This window comes from Nilaparvata lugens, chromosome 12 (genome assembly GCF_014356525.2).
Source record: "Nilaparvata lugens isolate BPH chromosome 12, ASM1435652v1, whole genome shotgun sequence".
In the NCBI taxonomy this organism is placed as follows: Eukaryota; Metazoa; Arthropoda; class Insecta; order Hemiptera; family Delphacidae; genus Nilaparvata; species Nilaparvata lugens.
The window spans coordinates 837,364-857,381 of NC_052515.1; the positions used below are offsets into that span (position 1 = coordinate 837,364).

At 37.1% G+C, this 20,018-nt stretch overlaps 1 protein-coding gene across 1 annotated transcript in view; it reads left to right on the plus strand.

The window, feature by feature from the left end:
* Window positions 1-20,018, plus strand: part of LOC111049769 (myotubularin-related protein 13) — a 146,339-nt gene that overhangs the window by 101,725 nt on the left and 24,596 nt on the right. Inside the window, 5 exon segments of the mRNA XM_039439411.1 lie at window positions 2,175-2,436; window positions 10,519-10,765; window positions 12,204-12,349; window positions 14,168-14,303; window positions 19,412-19,600. Of these exon segments, the coding sequence (XP_039295345.1) occupies window positions 2,175-2,436; window positions 10,519-10,765; window positions 12,204-12,349; window positions 14,168-14,303; window positions 19,412-19,600 (980 nt within the window).

Below are 20,018 nucleotides of genomic sequence, written 5' to 3' on the forward strand. Positions count from 1 at the left end.
CATAAGCAACAAATGTTCTTTTGTATCTTCTCAAAAGCAACGTGCTGCATCTGAAAAGATACCCAAGTAGCTTTAATGTATCTTCCCATAAGCAACAGATGATCTTTCGCATCTTCTCAAAAGCAACGTGTTGCATCTGAAAAGTTACACAAGTCGCTTTAATGTATCTTTCCATAAGCAACAGATGTTCTTTTGTATCTTCTCAAAAGCAATGTGCTGCATCTGAAAAGTTACACAAGGAGCTTCAATGTATCTTTCCATAAGCAACAGATGATCTGTTGTATCTTCTCAAAAGTAACGTGTTGCATCTGAAAAGATACATAAGGAGCTTTAATGTATCTTCCCATAAACAACATGTGCTCTTTTGTATCTTCTCAAAAGCAACGTGCTGCATCTGAAAAGTTACACAAGGAGCTTCAATTTATCTTTCCATAAGCAACAGATGATCTTTTGTATCTTCTCAAAAGCAACGTGTTGCATCTGAAAAGATACCCAAGGAGCTTTAATGTATCTTCCCATAAGCAACATGTGCTCTTTTGTATCTTCTTAAAAGCAACGTGTTGCATCTGAAAAGTTACACAAGTCGCTTTAATGTATCTTTCCATAAGCAACAGATGTTCTTTTGTATCTTCTCAAAAGCAACGTGCTGCATCTGAAAAGTTACACAAGGAGCTTCAATGTATCTTTCCATAAGCAATATGTGTTCTTTTGTATCTTCTCAAAAGCAACGTGCTGCATCTGAAAAGTTACACAAGGAGCTTCAATGTATCTTTCCATAAGCAACAGATGATCTTTTGTATCTTCTCAAAAGCAACGTGTTGCATCTGAAAAGATACATAAGGAGCTTTAATGTATCTTCCCATAAACAACAAGTGCTCTTTCGTATCTTCTCAAAAGCAACGTGTTGCATCTGAAAAGTTACACAAGTCGCTTTAATGTATCTTTCCATAAGCAACAGATGTTCTTTTGTATCTTCTCAAAAGCAACGTGCTGCATCTGAAAAGTTACACAAGGAGCTTCAATGTATCTTTCCATAAGCAACAGATGACCTTTTGTATCTTCTCAAAAGCAACGTGTTGCATCTGAAAAGATACCCAAGGAGCTTTAATGTATCTTCCCATAAGCAACATGTGCTCTTTTGTATCTTCTTAAAAGCAACGTGTTGGACCCGAAAAGATACACAAGAAACTTTAATGTATCTTTCCATAAGCAACAGATGCTCTTTTGTATGTTCTTAAAAGCAACGTGTTGGACCCGAAAAGATACACAAGAAACTTTAATGTATCTTTCCATAAGCAACAGATGCTCTTTTGTATCTTCTTAAAAGCAACGTGTTGGACCCGAAAAGATACACGAGAAGCTTTAATGTATCTTTCCATAAAGCAACAGGTGCTCTTTTGTATCTTCTTAAAAGCAACGTGTTGGACCCGAAAAGATACACAAGAAGCTTTAATGTATCTTCCCATAAACAACATGTGCTCTTTTGTATCTTCTCAAAAGCAACGTGCTGCATCTGAAAAGTTACACAAGGAGCTTCAATGTATCTTTCCATAAGCAAAAGATGATCTTTTGTATCTTCTCAAAAGCAACGTGTTGCATCCGAAAAGATACAAAAGGAGCTTTTTGGAGATACGTCCTTTTAGCACAACACTGCCAGCCTATCAGCTGATTGGCTGATATCACCTTTCCATTGTTGGTGATACGTTGCAACTCTCTCATTCATGAAGAATCTCTGTGTGTAGGGAGCTTCCTCCATCTAGGGACCTAGGGTCTCTGAAGCCTGATGTTTTTGCAAAGCTGTGAATATTACCCCGCGAACCATACCTTGCCTAAATGCCGTTTCAAAGTCACAGAGGCAAAACTACAGGACGCGTGCTGTAAGGCTAAGCGCACACCAGTTAGTCAAGACATGATTAGACACGTTTGGTCACAATATTTCACATTGTTGCTTATGACGCAACACACACTGATTAGTCATTGCAATTAGACATGTCTTCATAAGCAACTATGTGAAGTATTGTGACTAAACGTGTCTGATCATGACTTGTCTTGTCCTGACTAACTGGTGTGCGTCTAGCCTTAATATGTATGTAAACGTGATATCATTAGTTGTAATTTCTTTTTGGCAATAAATGAATTTGATTTGATTTGATTTGAAATTATGCTGTTTGCAGGTGTGTCGGGAGTTTCGGAGACAACAACAACGTCGTCGCTGGAACAGGAGAAGTACGTGAGCACCCTGGTGGCGGCCACGCCAGCCCCGCAGCTGGCACTGAGAAGTGGTGGTGGTGCGGGAGGTGGAGGGGGCACTGGTTGGGACAGCAGTCTCAGCATTAACTCACTGCTGCAGGCGGCTGAGGACAGCTGTAATCCACTCACGCCGGAGGCGTCGCGACGCTCCAATCCGTTCAATAAGGCTGCCGGTAACGCTGGGGGGTGAGTTTTGTATAAAGTTTTAAAAAAAAATTGTAAAATTTTTCCTTAGAATTGAAAAAAAATAATTTCTCTGAATGTTGGACGACACATCCAGAGGAGTTTATTCATAAATTCATACATTACATTTTTTTTTCATATATTTTCAATAATATAACAATATTCAGTGTTTACAAAAATGATACCTCACTATATAATATATGTGTCGAGGTTATCATCAAATTAATACTAATTTATGCTACAACAGATAATACAAAAATTCCAAAAATCTAAAACTATATCTATTACCCTAAGCATCACCTAGTACAAAGATACTAAACCGAGGTACTATTTTCTACATATAATTACCTTATTTAAAAAGAATACTGCTTAAATCTAAATCCTACTTACTATTAGTTCCTCACTACTTTGTATCCCAATACTGAATAACCAATGTCTAATTTTTCTTTTGAACCTATTGAAATTTTCCTCTCCTTTGATTTCTAATGGTATTCTATTAGATATTTTAGGCCCTAAATATCCTAGTGATCTTTGCCCAAACGCTGTATTCATTCTTGGTACTTCTTGATTGTAACGTTCTCTTATTCTAGTATTATGGCTATGATTTATGATATGGTTCCTATTTTGATGTTTTTTCATATACCCTAATAACAACAATATATACAATTGCCTAACGCTGAGTACTCTATTTTCTATAAATAATTCTACAGTTGAAAACTGGATTTCCCTGTTTCCCATTATTTTCAAAATGCGTTTTTGAGTTTTAAATAATGGATCTATAAAACTGAAGTTAGCTGCACCCCAAACTAACAGACCGTACCTTAAAAGAGATTCAACTAATGTTAAGTATACAGTTTTTAACATTTCTTTGTCTATGATACGCCTTAATTGATAGAATTTGTATATAAGCTTCCTTATTTTGGCAGTTGTATATGTTATGTGTTTGTTCCATTTCAATGAATCATCTACTATTATTCCTAAATACTTTATATTGTCAGAGCGTTCTATTAGTGGGCAATTACAATTATTGTTACAATTTCTATCACAATTATGGAGCTTCATTGTTGTCATGTGTGGTTTTGTGCTATTTGTTAAAGAAAAAGCTAAAAATTTTGTTTTTTCTGAATTCAATGACAATAAGTTATTTCTTAACCAACTAGTGATTTTTGTGAGTTCTATCTCTGCTGTTTGGAACACTTCTTCCCAGTTTTTTCCTTGAAAAAGGAGTGCTGTATCGTCAGCAAAGGCTATAACTCTACCTTGAATTTGAATGGAGCACAACTCATTTGCAAAGATCGAATACAAAATTGGTCCTAAAACTGTTCCTTGAGGTATTCCAAACTTCATGGAACCCTCTGCACTCATATGGTTCTCAACCTTTGTTTTTTGCTGTCGATTGCTGAGGTAGGATCTGAACCATTCAAGTGGCACTCCTCTTATACCTATTGCCTCAAGCTTTTTTATTAATAAGTCATGGGAAACAGAGTCGAAGGCCTTTGCTAAATCTAAAAATACTGCTAGACATTTATTCTTTTCCTCTAAATTGCTAGTTACAAATTTTGATAATTCTAGTACAGCTAATTCTGTACTTATACCTTTGCGGAAGCCAAATTGGTTAGGAGAAAGAATATTATTAATTTCTAAAAAGCTTATTAATCTTGATTTAACTAGTTTTTCTAAAATTTTTGATACATTGCTAATCAGTGAAATAGGTCTATAATTACTAATAATTAGTTTATCGCCTGCTTTATGTATAGGTCTGACACAGATTTGCTTCATTGCTCTTGGAAAAGTACCATATAACAAGCTCAGATTAAAAATATGAGTTAAAGGCTTAGAAATTAAATCTTTTATTCCTTTCAAGGTCCTGTTATCTAATCCATCTAGGCCTGGTGCACTATTGATGTGTAAAGAATCAATTGTGTTTATTATTTCCTTTTCATCTATGGGGAAAAGAAACATATTACTCTGTACATGCAATTCTGGTACATTATCTGCTATAATTTCGTTAATATTTTTATTCAGACTCTCAGATATTTTGTTAGCCATACTCTCTCCAATATTAACAAAGAAATTATTTACATGACTCAATAGTTCTCTAGGATTATCTTTCAGTGTGACTATGTCACCATTAATTTTCAAAGCATTCAGTTGTATATCCTTTTTCTGATCTGAATCTGTAGCATCCTTGATTATTTTCCATGTCTTCCTTACATCATTGTTTGCTTCATTTAGTTGCATCTTGAAATAATTTTCTTTTGTAGTTTGGATGAGTGACGTCAGTGTATTTCTGTATCTTCGGTAGTAGTTAGCGAGTTCTCCGTTCTCTGGGTCCAGCTTCCTTCTTCTATTTAGAGAATCCCTTGTTCTTATAGCTGAGATAAGTCCTCGTGTTATCCATGGTTTTATGCTCTTGATCCTCTTCTTTTGTCTGTAATGATGTGTATTGCTCTCCATATGTTTTTGTAGAATTTCTAGGAACTTTTCGTAAGCTGAGTCTGTGTTATTTGACTCAAAAACCTCCGTCCATTGTTCCACTCGCAGTCCTCTCCTCAAGCCGTTCAAGTTGACAGATTTACAGTTAGTTGAGAGTTGACAGTTAGTTGAGCTCTGTTCATCCCCATTTGTTCTGTCTAACTGATGTTCTTCCAGTCCAAGAATTGTAATGAAGTGGTCTGTGATACTCGAGTGATACACGATTGGATGGATTTTACTTTTACAGTTGGTCAACATATGATCCAAACAAGAAGACGTTCCCGCTGTTACTCTGGTAGCCTTTTTAATGCAGTTCTTCAAACCGTGTTCACTCAATAAGTCGTAATAATCATCAAGTTGATAATGCTGATGTGGCTGTAGCGTATTAATGTTGAAGTCTCCTGCGCAAATAATAAGTTGACCTCTCAGTCTACCAAGCACTGTTTCAAAGTCCTCTAAAAACTCTGTTATGCTGGCGTAGGAAGGTGATCTGTACACTGCTAATATATTATATCTCTCCTTTGATGTTTGAAGTCGTAGATGAAGAACGTTGGCCTGTCTGATATTTAGTTCTACCGATTGTACATTGAGATTTTCCTTTGCATATACAATTACTCCATCATTTTGAGTACGATTATTCAAAGAGTGAAAAATATTGTAGTCCTTCAGTTGCTTCTGTGTATAATCTCTTTTGATCCAGCATTCTGTTAGTATTATTATATCGAAATCATGGGACATATCCTGTAGTTGAATCATCAGGTCATCGAAGTTCTTCCTAATACTTCTGATATTGAGAGAAAATACAGTTATATTAGAGTGTTGAAGAGCAACGTGGAGTTGTTGTTTATCCTCAATCACACTGTCCTCTATCTCATCCACGGAATCAAGTTCATTTGCCACATCCAGCACGTTATTATTACTCATCATCATGCTTATTCATACGCACCCCTCCATGCTTGTTCTCCTCTATTTTCCTCTGCCATCTCATTATATATTTATCATCAAAGCTTAATGTGTTTTTTATAAGCAATGATATGAGATCATTCTCCGCTGTTGTTAGATAGTTGAAACTATGAGTGTGCCTACTGAGTGCTACAATCACATGACTTTCACTGTTATAGATCTCTAGATCCTTTGAATTTGTCCTCACTAGAATAACATTTCTATAAGTAAGACCTTGTGCTTCGTGTATCGTGTGAATTTTATTGTTTTATCAATCCTGTCACCTAGTAACTCTTGAATAATTTTTTCTCATTCTGCGTGTATGTTAATACAAGTGTTTCTGGATCAAGCTGTGGAAGACCGCCGTTAAAGATGGTCTTCCTAATTGAGCGAAGAGTTCCACTAGTTGTTTCAATTTTACCATAGAATTTGGATAGTGCGCAGCATACATCGATCGGACATCTTCTAGTTAAAGTCACTTTCCGTGTGGACTCACAAAAAACTGAAGGATGAGACCATCTAACTTTCAGTCCACTCCTTTCGATGTAAGGAATCTGTTTAGAATCACCAAGTAGGAAAACTTCGGAGCATCCTGATAATTTCGCAATGAAACCAATGTAGCCAGCATGCATCAGTACAGCCTCATCTATAAAGACACGATGATATTTCTTGCCCACTCCATTTATAATGAAAGATGAAACGGTTCTGTAATCTGATCTTATTATCTTTCTACAGTAATCCTTACCGTACTTATGAATGACAGCCTCTCTGATGTCTTTGATTCCTGCTCTTGTTTGACTGAGAACTAAATCTATTCCTGGTTTATGCTGGTTCAGTATTTCAAACGTCTTTCCACACCCTGGCACACCATCTATCCACGTAATATTAGGAAGACTTGAAGCAGAAATGTCAATTGATGATATTTTCTGATACAGCTCACCGTTTAACATGAGTTGTGTATCTCTACTAACAAGAATGTATTTTTCTTTTGTTAAGAATCTTTTATTACTCTCGTTGAATTCCACGTAGGTTCCTTCGTTATCCAAGCAGAAGCCCATTCTATAACTTTTCCTAGTTGGCCATAGAAATGTTCTTAGATTATTATCATAAATATTCATCTCTTTACGCTTTATCTCTATTAGGTACGAATAAGAGCTCAATAAGTTTTTTTTTGTAATGTTAGTCAGAATTTCATAGTAAATAATAGAATTTATCTGATCATGTTGACTCAGAAGATTTCTGAGCTCCAGCATACTATTTATAAATTCATGTTTGGGTGGTTTTTCAGGTAAGTATCCCGTTGGACATGGTTTCTCATTGTTTTTCTCTTCTGGAATATTTAAAAATGTAAGATTATTTATACCCTTGTAGTAAAACACATATTTAATGTGTTTTGTTGCCAAGACAGTACTTAAGAGATCAATACAAGATACATCAGCCATGGTTCCAAAAAAATCAATTCCAACTGTCAGAGCTTGTTTATCTGAAGCCCATTCATCGATCATAGATAGTAATATTTCTAGATTGGAAAGCAAGTTACTATTATCTGTCAATAAAAACAAATTGAGTATTTTCAATGTCTCGTCGAATTTCACCGACGCATCAATTTGCTTTGTTTGTGAAAATATAGTAGTTAGACTATTGAAGTAATCAATGCTCATACATTTCCTATTTACTACGGTAGCAATGCCCTTGGAAATATTTACTTTTCCGTTTTTTACGCTGGCGAAGGAAATATTCAGGTCAGTGTAACCTCCAAAATTAAATACGAGTGATGTCCTACTTTTTGATCTTTGTTGAACTCTATATGTATAATTCAAATTACCTAAAATTTCATTAATATCCATCACAATATTTCCAGTCTGATTTATTATTTTTTGAGAACAATATATATTTTTAAACAATCCCATAATTAGTCTTTTCAATCAATTGCTGCAATGATTTCTGGTGGCTAGGACATTGTGGATCGTGAACTTTATGATTTGATGGCTTTTTGTTCTTCTTACAATTGCTACATATTGCTTCCTTGGCGGTATTTGGACAATCTTTAGTACTATGATCTTCAGCACAGTGACCGCAGACTTCACTTTCTTTTTTGCAATACTTTGAAACGTGACCAAAGCACTGGCACTTGAAGCACCGTTGAACCGAAATAAAGTCATTTAACCTGCAAGAAGTCATGTCGACAAAGACTCGTTTCCTATTTATTAGGATTCTTCTTATCTCGGGCTCACATTCAATGATCCAATGAACTACTTCCTTGTTCTTTGGTCCAACCTTGTAGAGAGGCTTACATCCGTTTAAAAATGATTCCTTTCCTAGTTCAGAGATAGCAAAGTTTTTGTTGAAAATACTCTCGGCTAGTTCCTCTTTGCTTAAATCACTAGGGACATCGTAAATTATTAAACGTGGCTTCCTATTCTGTGGTTCAACTATTTTCAAATTTTTCATATTTCCAGTCTTCAACGCCTCATTTTCAATGATTTTCTTCTTGTCCTCTTCCGAATTCAGAAAAATCATGAGGCCACCTCCTCTAACATTCACGGTCTTTTTAACTCTAATATCGTCTTTGTTTTTGATATTCTCCCGCAATACATTTTTAATAATTCTACTGTTTTCCACTTCGTTCAGGACTGGTTTGACTGGCTGCAACATAACTATATGCTCCTGTGGTTGTAGTTTCCTAACATTGTTCCCTGCAACTTTATTGTCCTTCAATTTTCCTGGCAACTGCACCATATCAGCATAGCTTAACATAGGCCTACTTTCACTTTGTTTCATAGTGTCTACCGCCTTATTTATATTTTAAGGGACTCCTGAATACCCTTATTAGTGTTTCCGAGCCCTGCCGCTAGCTGTGAAATTGTCACTGACCTTGTTTCTAGTTTGACGATTGTTTCCGACAATTCATTAGTTATTGAAATAAATCTGTCGAAATCAGCCCTCAGAACTTTTCTTTTTTCATATTCCGCTTCCGCCCATAGATTAAGTTCGTGCTTTATCTGCTTTAAAAGTTCATAATCCTTTGAAAATTCATTGCTGATTACCTTTGATGTAGATTGCTCTGCTGGTTTCTCCATTGTAGGGGACTCCTGGACCTGTCCTGAAGATGATGATTGCTCCTGCTCTTCTCCCACTTCCTCGAATTCCGGAATTAATCCATATGGCGCCCTGACCGGTGATCTCATACGTAACGTAACGGATGGATTCACTAGTCTATCAGCTATAACTCACTTTTGCAATAATCACAACACAATTGTTATTATGTTCCGCAGCTCTAAACAACGATGTTTACTACTCGGCGTCTCAATTAAGAATGAAGTGTTTGATTATCATTGTCCCTTATCATCATATTATCATATGTCCTATATACCTTATTATCATATGTCCATATCAAATGTTTGATTATCATTGGCCCTTATGGGAGTGATCACACATATCGTCTCTAGACCCAATAATTGTGTCTTATTATAATATAATATTATACTTAATATAATATTATTAATTTCATTATTGTACTGTATACTTCTAAAATTTTATACTTTTGTTTACTTTATTATTTTGTGATTGTAGATGTCTGTAAAATTATTTGGCAAATAAATTACAAAATTACACAGGAGCAGAAAAATAAATTACATTGTTTCTAATGGGTGTGTTCACACAGTGGCCAAAAAATTTATTTCCATTGGTTTTTTATAAGTCTTCACACAGTAGCAGAAAAATGAATTGATTGTTTCTTATGTGAGTCCTCACACTAGGAAATGGAAAGGAATAGCACTGGTTTTTTATAGAAGTGTTCACACATGGGCAGAAAAAATAGTATCGTTTCTTATGGGAGTTGTGATAAGACGAACTGCACTACTATGCTGTGTATTTTATTTTCTTCTGCTTGTGTTTTTATTATTTTACTTTAATCATAGAGAAACAAAAGCTTGAGTAGATAAACCATGGTTTAGGGAATTTATGTCGCAACTTTTACTGTTATCTCAAGCCGATAGACCTCTTACTTCTTTCCCAAGAAGGTGTGTGACGCTGGTAGTCTCTCATATTGTGCCGTTCATACACTCTCACCCCAACAAAACAGTAAGAATCAACAATAATCTATAGTAATCGACATTAGATAACAGTAAAAGTTGCGACATAAACGACCTATACCATGGGATATCTACTCAAGCTTTTGTTTCTCTATGTTTTAATTTAGTACATTTATTGATTCTTGTTAATCAACCAATCTGGATAGCACCCCTCATTTTATACTAACCCAAAGCGGCCAGCCAGTAAGCAATTACTCATTTATTTCCATCTGTCAATTGTGTTTTGTGTTTATATTATGGTATCATGTTGACTGGCATACGTATCATATTGCCTAGCTCTGTTAAAGTTAGTTGAATACTATTAGGGCCAAGCCACACGAAGTGTTATTTCAGGCATTTTCTGACGAGTCTGCAGGGCAGGAAACTCGCCGATTGGCTGATTATCAGCTGACTCCACGAACGAATCAACTGACTGGGTTGATCACTCAATTGAAGAGCTTCCTGCCCTGCCAGCTCTTATAAAAACGCCGCGTGTGGCTTGGCCCTTACAAGGTATAAAGATTCACAATCGAAGGGTACAACTAGTATGATATTTTTTGGAAAATGAATGATTTTGTTTGCGATTTGCTTGTAGGTCAAGCGGTGGCAAAGCGGGCAAAAGCTTTGGCCGCTGGGGTTCGCTGAAGGAGCGCCGCAACAGCTCGTCGGGGGGCACCCTGGTGGCGGGTGGCGGAGCAGGGGGAGGCCAGGGGGGTGCAGGGGGCCTTCGTCTGCCCATGAACCCCTCGCGGCTGTCGGCCGACTCTGATTCGGGCACAGAGTGTGTGCAAACACTGCAGCGAGCTGCGCTCTACATTTTGGGAGAGAAAGCTCATATGAAGGTGAGTGACGACGGTTAGAGACAGGTTTCTGTCGACGGCTAGAAGCAGTATTTCGATTAAATTCTACTATTGCATGACCCCTATTAAACTGTAGATTATTTATAAAATGACTGTTTTACTATGAATCCATACTTTGCCACTATTACGCGTAATTTGAATAAAGAAAACTTTAGAAGTGGGCCGGATCAACTACGGGCCGGATCTATAGGTTCTGCACTTACAGAGTCCAGGACTAAAATAAGCTCTCGGGTCTAAATCAACTTTCTGAGTCACGGGTTTATGTTCTAAACTCCGGGGTCCATTAAGTTCTCGACTTATTTGAGTCCAGGACTTTAACGCAGTAAACATGAAGGAAATTCTCAATATTTTGTTGTATTGTTGGCATTAGGCCTATAGCAAAACAGCTGTTTGCAGCGGGATAATTCAAATGCTCTCCAAACTGTTTTGTAACAATTATTTTGTGAAAATACGTTTCGATTTCTTTGTATTGTGTAGATCTATAAATTCAAAGTTTTGAAACACGAATAAAAAATAAACATTTCATTTTACGTTATGCTATTATTTATCATTGATCCTTGCCATTGATTTTGGAATACTAATTTTAGTGTGCTACCTATTGAGTTGGGAAACGTATTTGTTTTGAAAAAAACTGGAATAATAATTAATATTTGTTATATTATTATTATTAATATGTTGAATATGCCATTGATTAATAATTATTCACATTGGGAGAAGTGATGATTGCCATTCCAAGGCAATCCTTGTATTATTTTCCTTGAACATTTCTAGGTTATGTCACAGTGGTAAAATAAGGTTAGTTTTTTACGCATAATATTATGAAGAACTTTATTCCAATACAAACTTGCAAACTATAAATTATGAATTTTGATGGACTAATTCAAATAATTTAGATCATGACATTTATTTGGCTATTCATCTACTCCAAAACAATAACTGAATTGTGTTTGCTCGGTTAAGTCTAGAACTTAAATTTAAACCCTACCCCAGTCGAGGTTTTAAAATCACGCTGTTTTAAGATTTAGACTCTACGATTTTTGATAGATCCTAGACTCGGAAAGAGGCGAGAATCCAATTCAAGTCCTGGACTTATAAGCCCTTTACTCAGAAAGCGAATTTATAAACTCCAGGGTCTAACGTGATCTCTAAACTCCAGGGTCTATTTGAGTCCTCGACTACGTTAACGCTCTGACTCGGAAAGCCAATTTTTTGACTCTAGAGTTTAAAGCCGGTTAGAACTAAGAACGTTCTAGAACTTAGCTAAATCCCGAGCTCCTAAACTGGCCCTACTACTCTTAAGCAGCCTACTTTTAAGCAATGATGACGTTGACGTTTCGACTTGTTGTTAGTCATCTTCAGACTGAGGAAACAGCTGCTGTTTTGCAATTTTTGTAATATAGTGATTTGTTGTTGTGTACAGGGTGTGAAAGCAGACGCGGTGCCGAAGACAGACTTCATTCCCGTGGAGTACGCGGATGTACGTCACACGAAGGCTGCCTTCAAGAAGTTGATGCGTGCCTGTGTGCCCAGTTCATCGAGTCAGGAACCAGAACACTCTTTCCACAAGTAAGTACCATATCTCAAAACTATCTACAGCTAGATGGAAATTCGATTAGCGCTACTATTCGAAATTATTTGTAATCAATATGACAATGACCATTCTCCCACTTATCAATTATTGTCTGCCGATTCAGAATAATAATTATTATTAAACGAAAATCTCAATTAAATGCTGTGAATCACCCCGTAGGCTTCTGCTACTGCAAATATTGACAACAGGGTAAACAGCTAGATGGAAGGAAATTCGATGAGCGCTCCTATTCAAAAATGTCAGCCGGGAAGATTCCATCTTCTTTGTCAGCCGCCATCTGTAGACTTCCTGAATAATATTAAATAAAAAGACTAAGAAATTGTAAAAAGCCACAGATTTTATTGAAAGTGACCGGAGATCTCATAAACAGAGATCTCTGTTTATCAGAGATTGACAATGGTGTAACAATCATAACCGGTCTTTCTAACTTTCAATAAATCTGTGGTTTTTGACAATTTCTTAGTCTTTTTATTTAATATGAATAATTAACAATATCAACTTCTCAACTACACAAAAGTTTAAGAATAACTATTGTCCTCCGATTGGCTGAGTGTCAGTTGGTAGTGAGTTTTAGCCAATCAGGAGACAACAAATAACAGAACTATTGTCAGTATCGGACGACAAACGATGAGTGTGAAAACGATCATTGTGGGCATTGTCTAACATTAACGTGGAGAGGTATACTTAGATACATTAGTTCATGTTAGCGGACACTTTGGTCACCAGCATTCATGCTGTTTTCTTCGTATCAATAAATCTATTAATATCGTATTGCAGCCGATTATTTGCCAAGATTTTTCACAATCTAAAGGTGCGTACAGACTTTCGCTCTGCTCCGCAACCGAACGTCTCTCCAGCAGAGCGATTGATGATCGACCGGGGAGCAACAGTGGTTCGACCGGGGAACGCGAGAAGATCTAACATCTTCCGTAACGTTCATGATGGGTGCTTGGGCGGAGCGACTGTGGTTCGATGGAGGAACGAGGGCGGAGCGTGCTCGGTGCGGGTTGGAAGCGCGTATATGTGTACGCAGCTCAAGATACCCCATTTTCAGAAAATTCAAAAGTGTCGAAGACGTTGAAAATTCTTGAGTTAACAAAAATTGTCTTGAAATTTGGAACATAAACGACGGGATATGCTCTTATGCTATCTTTTCTCTATGATGCTACCTATTTATCGTTCTATCTATATATTAGATTAGGCTAGATTAGATATATTTCTTGATCCATGAACATCTTATGATGAGTATGATCACGTCATAGATTAGAACACCTACACACAGAATAGAGTTCAAGTCAAGAAGTTTTAGTGAATTATATAGTCAATAAGTTATAAAGCCTATATGGTTTCAGCGGCTGTAGAGCATTTCAGGTCTATGCTGGATTCAGGCAGCTGGAAAAACTCTTCAACATCATAAAAAGGTTTAAGCAGAGCCACGTATGTAGAGTTTTTTTATTTCTCTGGTTCCCATGTTTCTAAATTTAAGGTGCAGAGGAGTTTGATCGAAGAAGGGCTCATGTGCAATAACCATGTTTTGAGAAAAACGCTGTGAAAGATGGACCTATTCATGCTTAAACGCTTGACAATGTCTTCTTAAAGTTGTCGTCGCATCGTTCAGAAAAAACATAGAGGTAAGAAAATGTGTAGACATAGAGAAAAGACGGCGAATCCATTAAGCACTTTGACGGAAAAAGGGCCTGCCGTTTTTAGTGCCCTTTTTCCATCAAACTCCTCTACCTATCTATCCATCTACCGTATCTATCTGTGTCTAATATAGTGTTTGTGTCGTGCAGATTGGTGGAAAGTTCGGAATGGCTGCAACAGATTAAGAACGTGATGCAGCTGTCGGGAGCCGTGGTCGACCTGCTTGATGTACAAGGCTCATCCGTGGTCATCTGTCTCGAGGATGGCTGGGATATCACCTCACAGGTAATAACCTCACATCTCACAGGTAAACCTCACAGGTGATTCTCACATCTCCTTATTTCAATCCTCATATTAACCTTACTATCACCTCACAGCGAATCCTCACATCTCCTTATTTCAATCCTCATATTAACCTTACTATCACCTCACAGCGAATCCTCACATCTCCTTATTTCAATCCTCATATTAACCTTACTATCACCTCACAGCGAATCCTCACATCTCCTTATTTCAATCCTCATATTAACCTTACTATCACCTCACAGGTGATCCTCACATCACCTTATTTCAATCCTCATATTAACTTTACTATCACCTCACAGGTAATCCTCACATCTCCTCATTTCAATCCAAATGATACTCAGTCATTCAGCTCAACTATAAATCTACTCAACTTTATTTTTTTCATACAATAAGTACATCATCAAAAATGATAGGGAAAGAAAAAATAAGGTAACCTTGTGCTATTCTATTCCTCTCCCAAGTTTAGATAAGGTTACATATAGTAAAAATTGGGTTAAGTCATAGAGAAACAACAGCGTAAGTAGATATCATATGGTGTAATGAGTTTATGTCGCAACTTTTACTGTTATCTCAAGCCGATTACTGTCGATTTTTATTCTTTTGGCCGGGTGAGAGTGTATGAACGGCACAATATGAAATACTACCTGTGTCACACAGCTTCAAGGGAAAGATCTACGTGGACTATCGGATTGAGATAACAGTAAAAGTTACGACATAAACTCCCTATACCATGGGATATCTACTTACGCTACTGTTTCTCTATGGTTAAGTCTTGTAGTTGTTCTCTTCACAAAATTTTCAGTTCTTGATTATTTTCACAAAGTAGATTTTCAAACTTAGATGCTTCAAAACCAAACATAGAAGAAAAATTTCAAATTATTATCACTAAAATAGGAAGAGTGAAATAGGAAACTCAAACCAAAGACTTTCAAATTTAGCAGATGGACCTCTGGACATGCACTAATGAGTGTGTGCTCACAGATAGCAGTCAGGCGTTCGGAATTCCAGCGGTCTTAAGGTGCTATTGAGCGGTCTTAAGGTGCGTACAGACTTTCGTTCCGCTCCAAGACCGAACGTCACTCCAGCAGAGCGATTGATGATCGACCGGCGAGCAACAATGGTTCGACCGGGGAACGCGAGAAGATCTACCATCTTCCGTAACGTTCATGATCGGTGCGAGTAGAGAGCGGAGGCGGAGCGATTGCTGTGCGATGGTGGTACGTGGGCGGTACGAGGGAGAAGCGTGCTCGGTGCGGGTTGGAAGCGCGAATATGTGTATGCAGCTTTAGAGGCGTCTCGAGACACGCGGCTACAAGCGCTTTTCGAGACAACTGTGAGGAATTGCACCTTTAGACCGGTCACTTACGATCTACGACTCTTCTTCGTTGTTTATTTCATCGCCGCTCAATTTGAGTTTAACTTATTTTTGTATTATTATCATTTATAACTTTCCAGTTTGGTTTAGTTGTTATCGATAGTATATTTTCTGTTCATACACTTTTCAAGTCGTTTAGACTGATGAAAACATCGTAGTATTAGCATAGAGAAACGATAGCATAAGTAGATATCCCATGGTATAGGGCGTTTATGTCGCAACTTTTACTGTTATCCCAAGCCGATAGTTCACCTAGTTCTTTCCCATGCAGCTATGTGACGCTGGTAGTCTCTCAAATTGTGCCGTTCATACACTCTTACCCCAACAAAACAGTAAATATTGACAATAATCGACAGTAATAGGCTTGAGATAACAGTAAAAGTTGCGACATAAATTCCCTATACCATGGGATATCTACTTACGCTATTGTTTCTCTATGGTATTAGTGTGCTCTTTCAGGTCAGGTGAACTCGAAGACTGTGTGTTCAAGGGTGGCCAACTATCGACAGGACAAGAGTGTTGAACACGTGTGTGGACACACATGATCGTGACGCCTGTTGTGTGTCATCAGCGAGAGGCTTCGAACAAAAAATAAACAATAAATGGACCACTAGAAGATTGCAAATTATAATATTATACAAACATAATTTAACCTCAAGTGTGTTAAATTGAAACACATGTTCAACACAAACCCTGTACTGTTGTTACACAAACCCTGATATGTGAGAATTGAGCTTTATTTATACTGTTGAACTTGACTTATACCCGGTTGCAGAGTCCTTACATAAAATCAAACATAGCTTTGTGAGACATAGTTTAAAATCACTCACATAAATGGTTGGTCGTTGCACATTCGTTTGCGGAAGCCCATTTAGCTATATCTCGAACTAGCCGTCAGGCTCGCTTCGCTCGCCATATCCGTCTAGTCAGGGGGCTCCGCCCCCTGGACCCCCGACTGGATCGTCCAAGAATGAGATCAGCAGGCTCGCTTCGCTCGCCTGCATTTTTCATTTGGGCAGTTTTATCATATGTTAGGACAATCCAGTCGGGGGTCCAGACTAAACGGATATGGCGAGCGAAGCGAGCCTGACTGCTAGTAATATAATATTCCCAGGATTGAAGTAGCAGTGCCCAATCAATTTTTCCGCGATATATGCATTTAAATCTTCAACTTGGTGCCAACCTAACAAAGTCAACTCAACTTAATGCCAACCTGACAAAATTATTAATTTAGTTGCCAGTTAACAACTGTTTGGAAGAGGTACTCTATCTAGATTATAGTTCTCTAGTAACATATGATATGGAAATTTCAATTATAAATTAAGAGATTGGGAGAAGAAGAATATACATGCTAAAAGACGAACTTTAAACCCTTAAAAACAACCCTTAGAGTTTTTTTTTGTAAAGCTTTTTTGTATTTTGTTTTTGGCAAATAAAATTCATTCATTTAAATATATATATATATATATATAATATATATATATATATTTTCTTAGTGCGCCTCTAAAGTTCCAACTGAACATACCAACCAAATTTGAACGTTTTTGGTCCGGTACATTTTTAGTTATGCGAATGATTGAGTGAGTCAGTCAGTCAGTGAGTGAGTGAGTCAGTCAGTGAGTGAGTGAGTGAGTGAGTGAGTGAGTCAGTCAGAAGAGACAAATTGTACACTTAAATTGCATTTAAATTGTAATTTATCAGACGATGCTCCCTGTAGATGTCCTGAGATTGAAAGGACTAGTCAAATAAAATATTTGGGTTTGATAATCGAGGAGGGATTCAAGTGGAGAAGGCATATTGAATACCTATGCCATAAACTAAGGTTTGTCTCCTATAATTTTTATAAGTTGAGGTCAATACTTGATTTATCAAAGTTGAGAATGCTCTATTTTGCAATTGTACAATCTCTATTAAATTATGGCTTGGCGGTTTGGGGTGGTACTTATGACACTCTTTTGTTACCACTATTCATTATACAGAAAATGATCATAAAAACCATATTAAATAAACCCATATTGTTCCCCTCAAAAATTGCATTCAGTGAATTGAGAGTCATGTCAATCCGTCAACTCTATGTGCTTAGCATATTTAAATATTTCAATAAGCATAGAAGCTCATTTTCAAGAATCAATGTAACTCATAGAACAAGATACAATCTACATAGATATGTACTTATGATTCGAATTTAACGGTTATTCGTAAGCAGCTGGTATACATCGCTCCAAAGATTGTAAACTGCATCCCGAACGAGCTCATCGGTGTACCTATTAAGTTTGTACCAATAAATATTAAAAACTGGATACTTCACAACTATTATTTCCATCTTAATATTTTATGAGTTCAAAAATTTTTTCAGCTTTTAAAACTATTCATTCTTGTCTAGATTAATTCACAATTAATAGCATTTATTTTAAATATACTTACCATTGTTTGAATAAAAATATTCCATTTTAAATTATTAGCTTAAGATTTAGAAACAGTTACGGTAAGTCTCTACTCCTACTGGCGAACAAGTGTTTCACTTATGCCAGTAGTTCTTCACCTCCAGCCGTATTTTACAGTTAGATGATATAGATATTTAGAATAATAATTATTGTTTTTTTTCTGATTGTCACATCTTTGTAAAGTTTTTGTGTTTTGGTGAAATAAATTGAATTGAATTGAATTGAATTGAGTCAGTCAGTCAGTGAGTGAGTGCCATTTCTCTTTTATATATATAGAAGATTAGCATCACACATAGGTCACACTGCAGCCCTATTCACTTTTTTCCGTACGTATGCTTCTATCCAACCAATGTCTTGGCATCGGCGAAAGTTTTAATTGACATCATTGTGAACATACCTAAAAGACCTCACATAAAATTGATAAACCATTTTATGGCGACTCTTGGCTTTTGGTGAGATTTCTCACCATATTTATTTGGTGCCATAGCGATTTGGAGCTTATAAACAACTTGAAAAAACATTGGGAGAGAAAAGTAATTTACTTATATACAGATGGTTTTTCGTAAACATCTTTCAAAAAAAGCTATCACAACCTCTAAAATGCATGTGGTGGGAGTAGATATTGGATTTAACAGCACGACTTCGGGCCCATAGCTTAAATGGCCGTTTTTAGCGATTGGAGACATAGGCCTAAATAAGCCCTTTCTGACGACTGTGCAACGAAATCATGTGTCCAATTGGGCGTTTTTAGTTCTATGAGAGCTATAGTTTAGTTTACTTTGACATCTGTGCAACGAAAAGTGGAGTTATGGCTTCATAAATAAGTAAAATGTCAAATATGAAACATTGAACTTATGAACATCAATCCTGTCTTATTTGTCTACAATTTAGTTAAAATTTCAGATCTCATCTCAACCAATTTGTTTTTTTTTTTTCATATTTTTGTTGAAATTGTAGATCTCGTCTTGAACAATTTGTTTTTTTTTTCATATTTTTGTTGAAGTTGCAGATCTCGTCTCGAACAATTTGTTTTTTTTCATATTTTTGTTGAAATTGCAGATCTCGTCTCGAACAATTTGTTTTTTTTTTCATATTTTTGTTGAAATTGCAGATCTCGTCTCGAACAATTTGTTTTTTTTTTTCATATTTTTGTTGAAATTGCAGATCTCGTCTCGAACAATTTGTTTTTTTTTTCATATTTTTGTTGAAATTGCAGATCTCGTCTCGAACAATTTGTTTTTTTTTTCATATTTTTGTTGAAATTGCAGATCTCGTCGGTGGCTCAGTTATGCCTAGACCCGCACTACCGCACGATAGAGGGCTTCCGAACCCTGGTGGAGAAGGAGTGGTTGGCGTTCGGCCACAGGTTCAGTCACCGGAGCAGTTTGGCGGCCACCTCGTCACAGGCCAGTGGTTTTGCGCCCACCTTCCTCCAGTTCCTCGATGTTGTGCATCAGGTGAGTGCAGTCACATTCATATCTAAAAATATTCGCGTTACCTTTGTTTTATGTTTTATTTCATTTTTGGCCGGGTTTCACCAGTAACTAAACGGACATACTCCGATTGCGTCCCAGCGTCAAAAGGTAGTGATACAAAGCTCCCATTCTGAGTAGATTTTTGCCCACACCTATCTCTATCAGAGTTCCCAGTGTCGCTCTGGGCCGGCTAAACTCAGTCGGCGACTGGGGAGGGCCGCGGCAGGGGACGGGAGTCTTTGTGGGGCGTCCGTCAACCACCCTCGTTCGGGTTGGGGGTTGAAACAGGGTTTTGAGTGCTTTGGAGAAATGTTTCCCTCTTTTAGGAAAGAGGGGCCGTGCTTTCGCACTGCCAAACAGGGTTGGTCGCGGAAAGAAGGGAACAGGAACCTTACGGTGT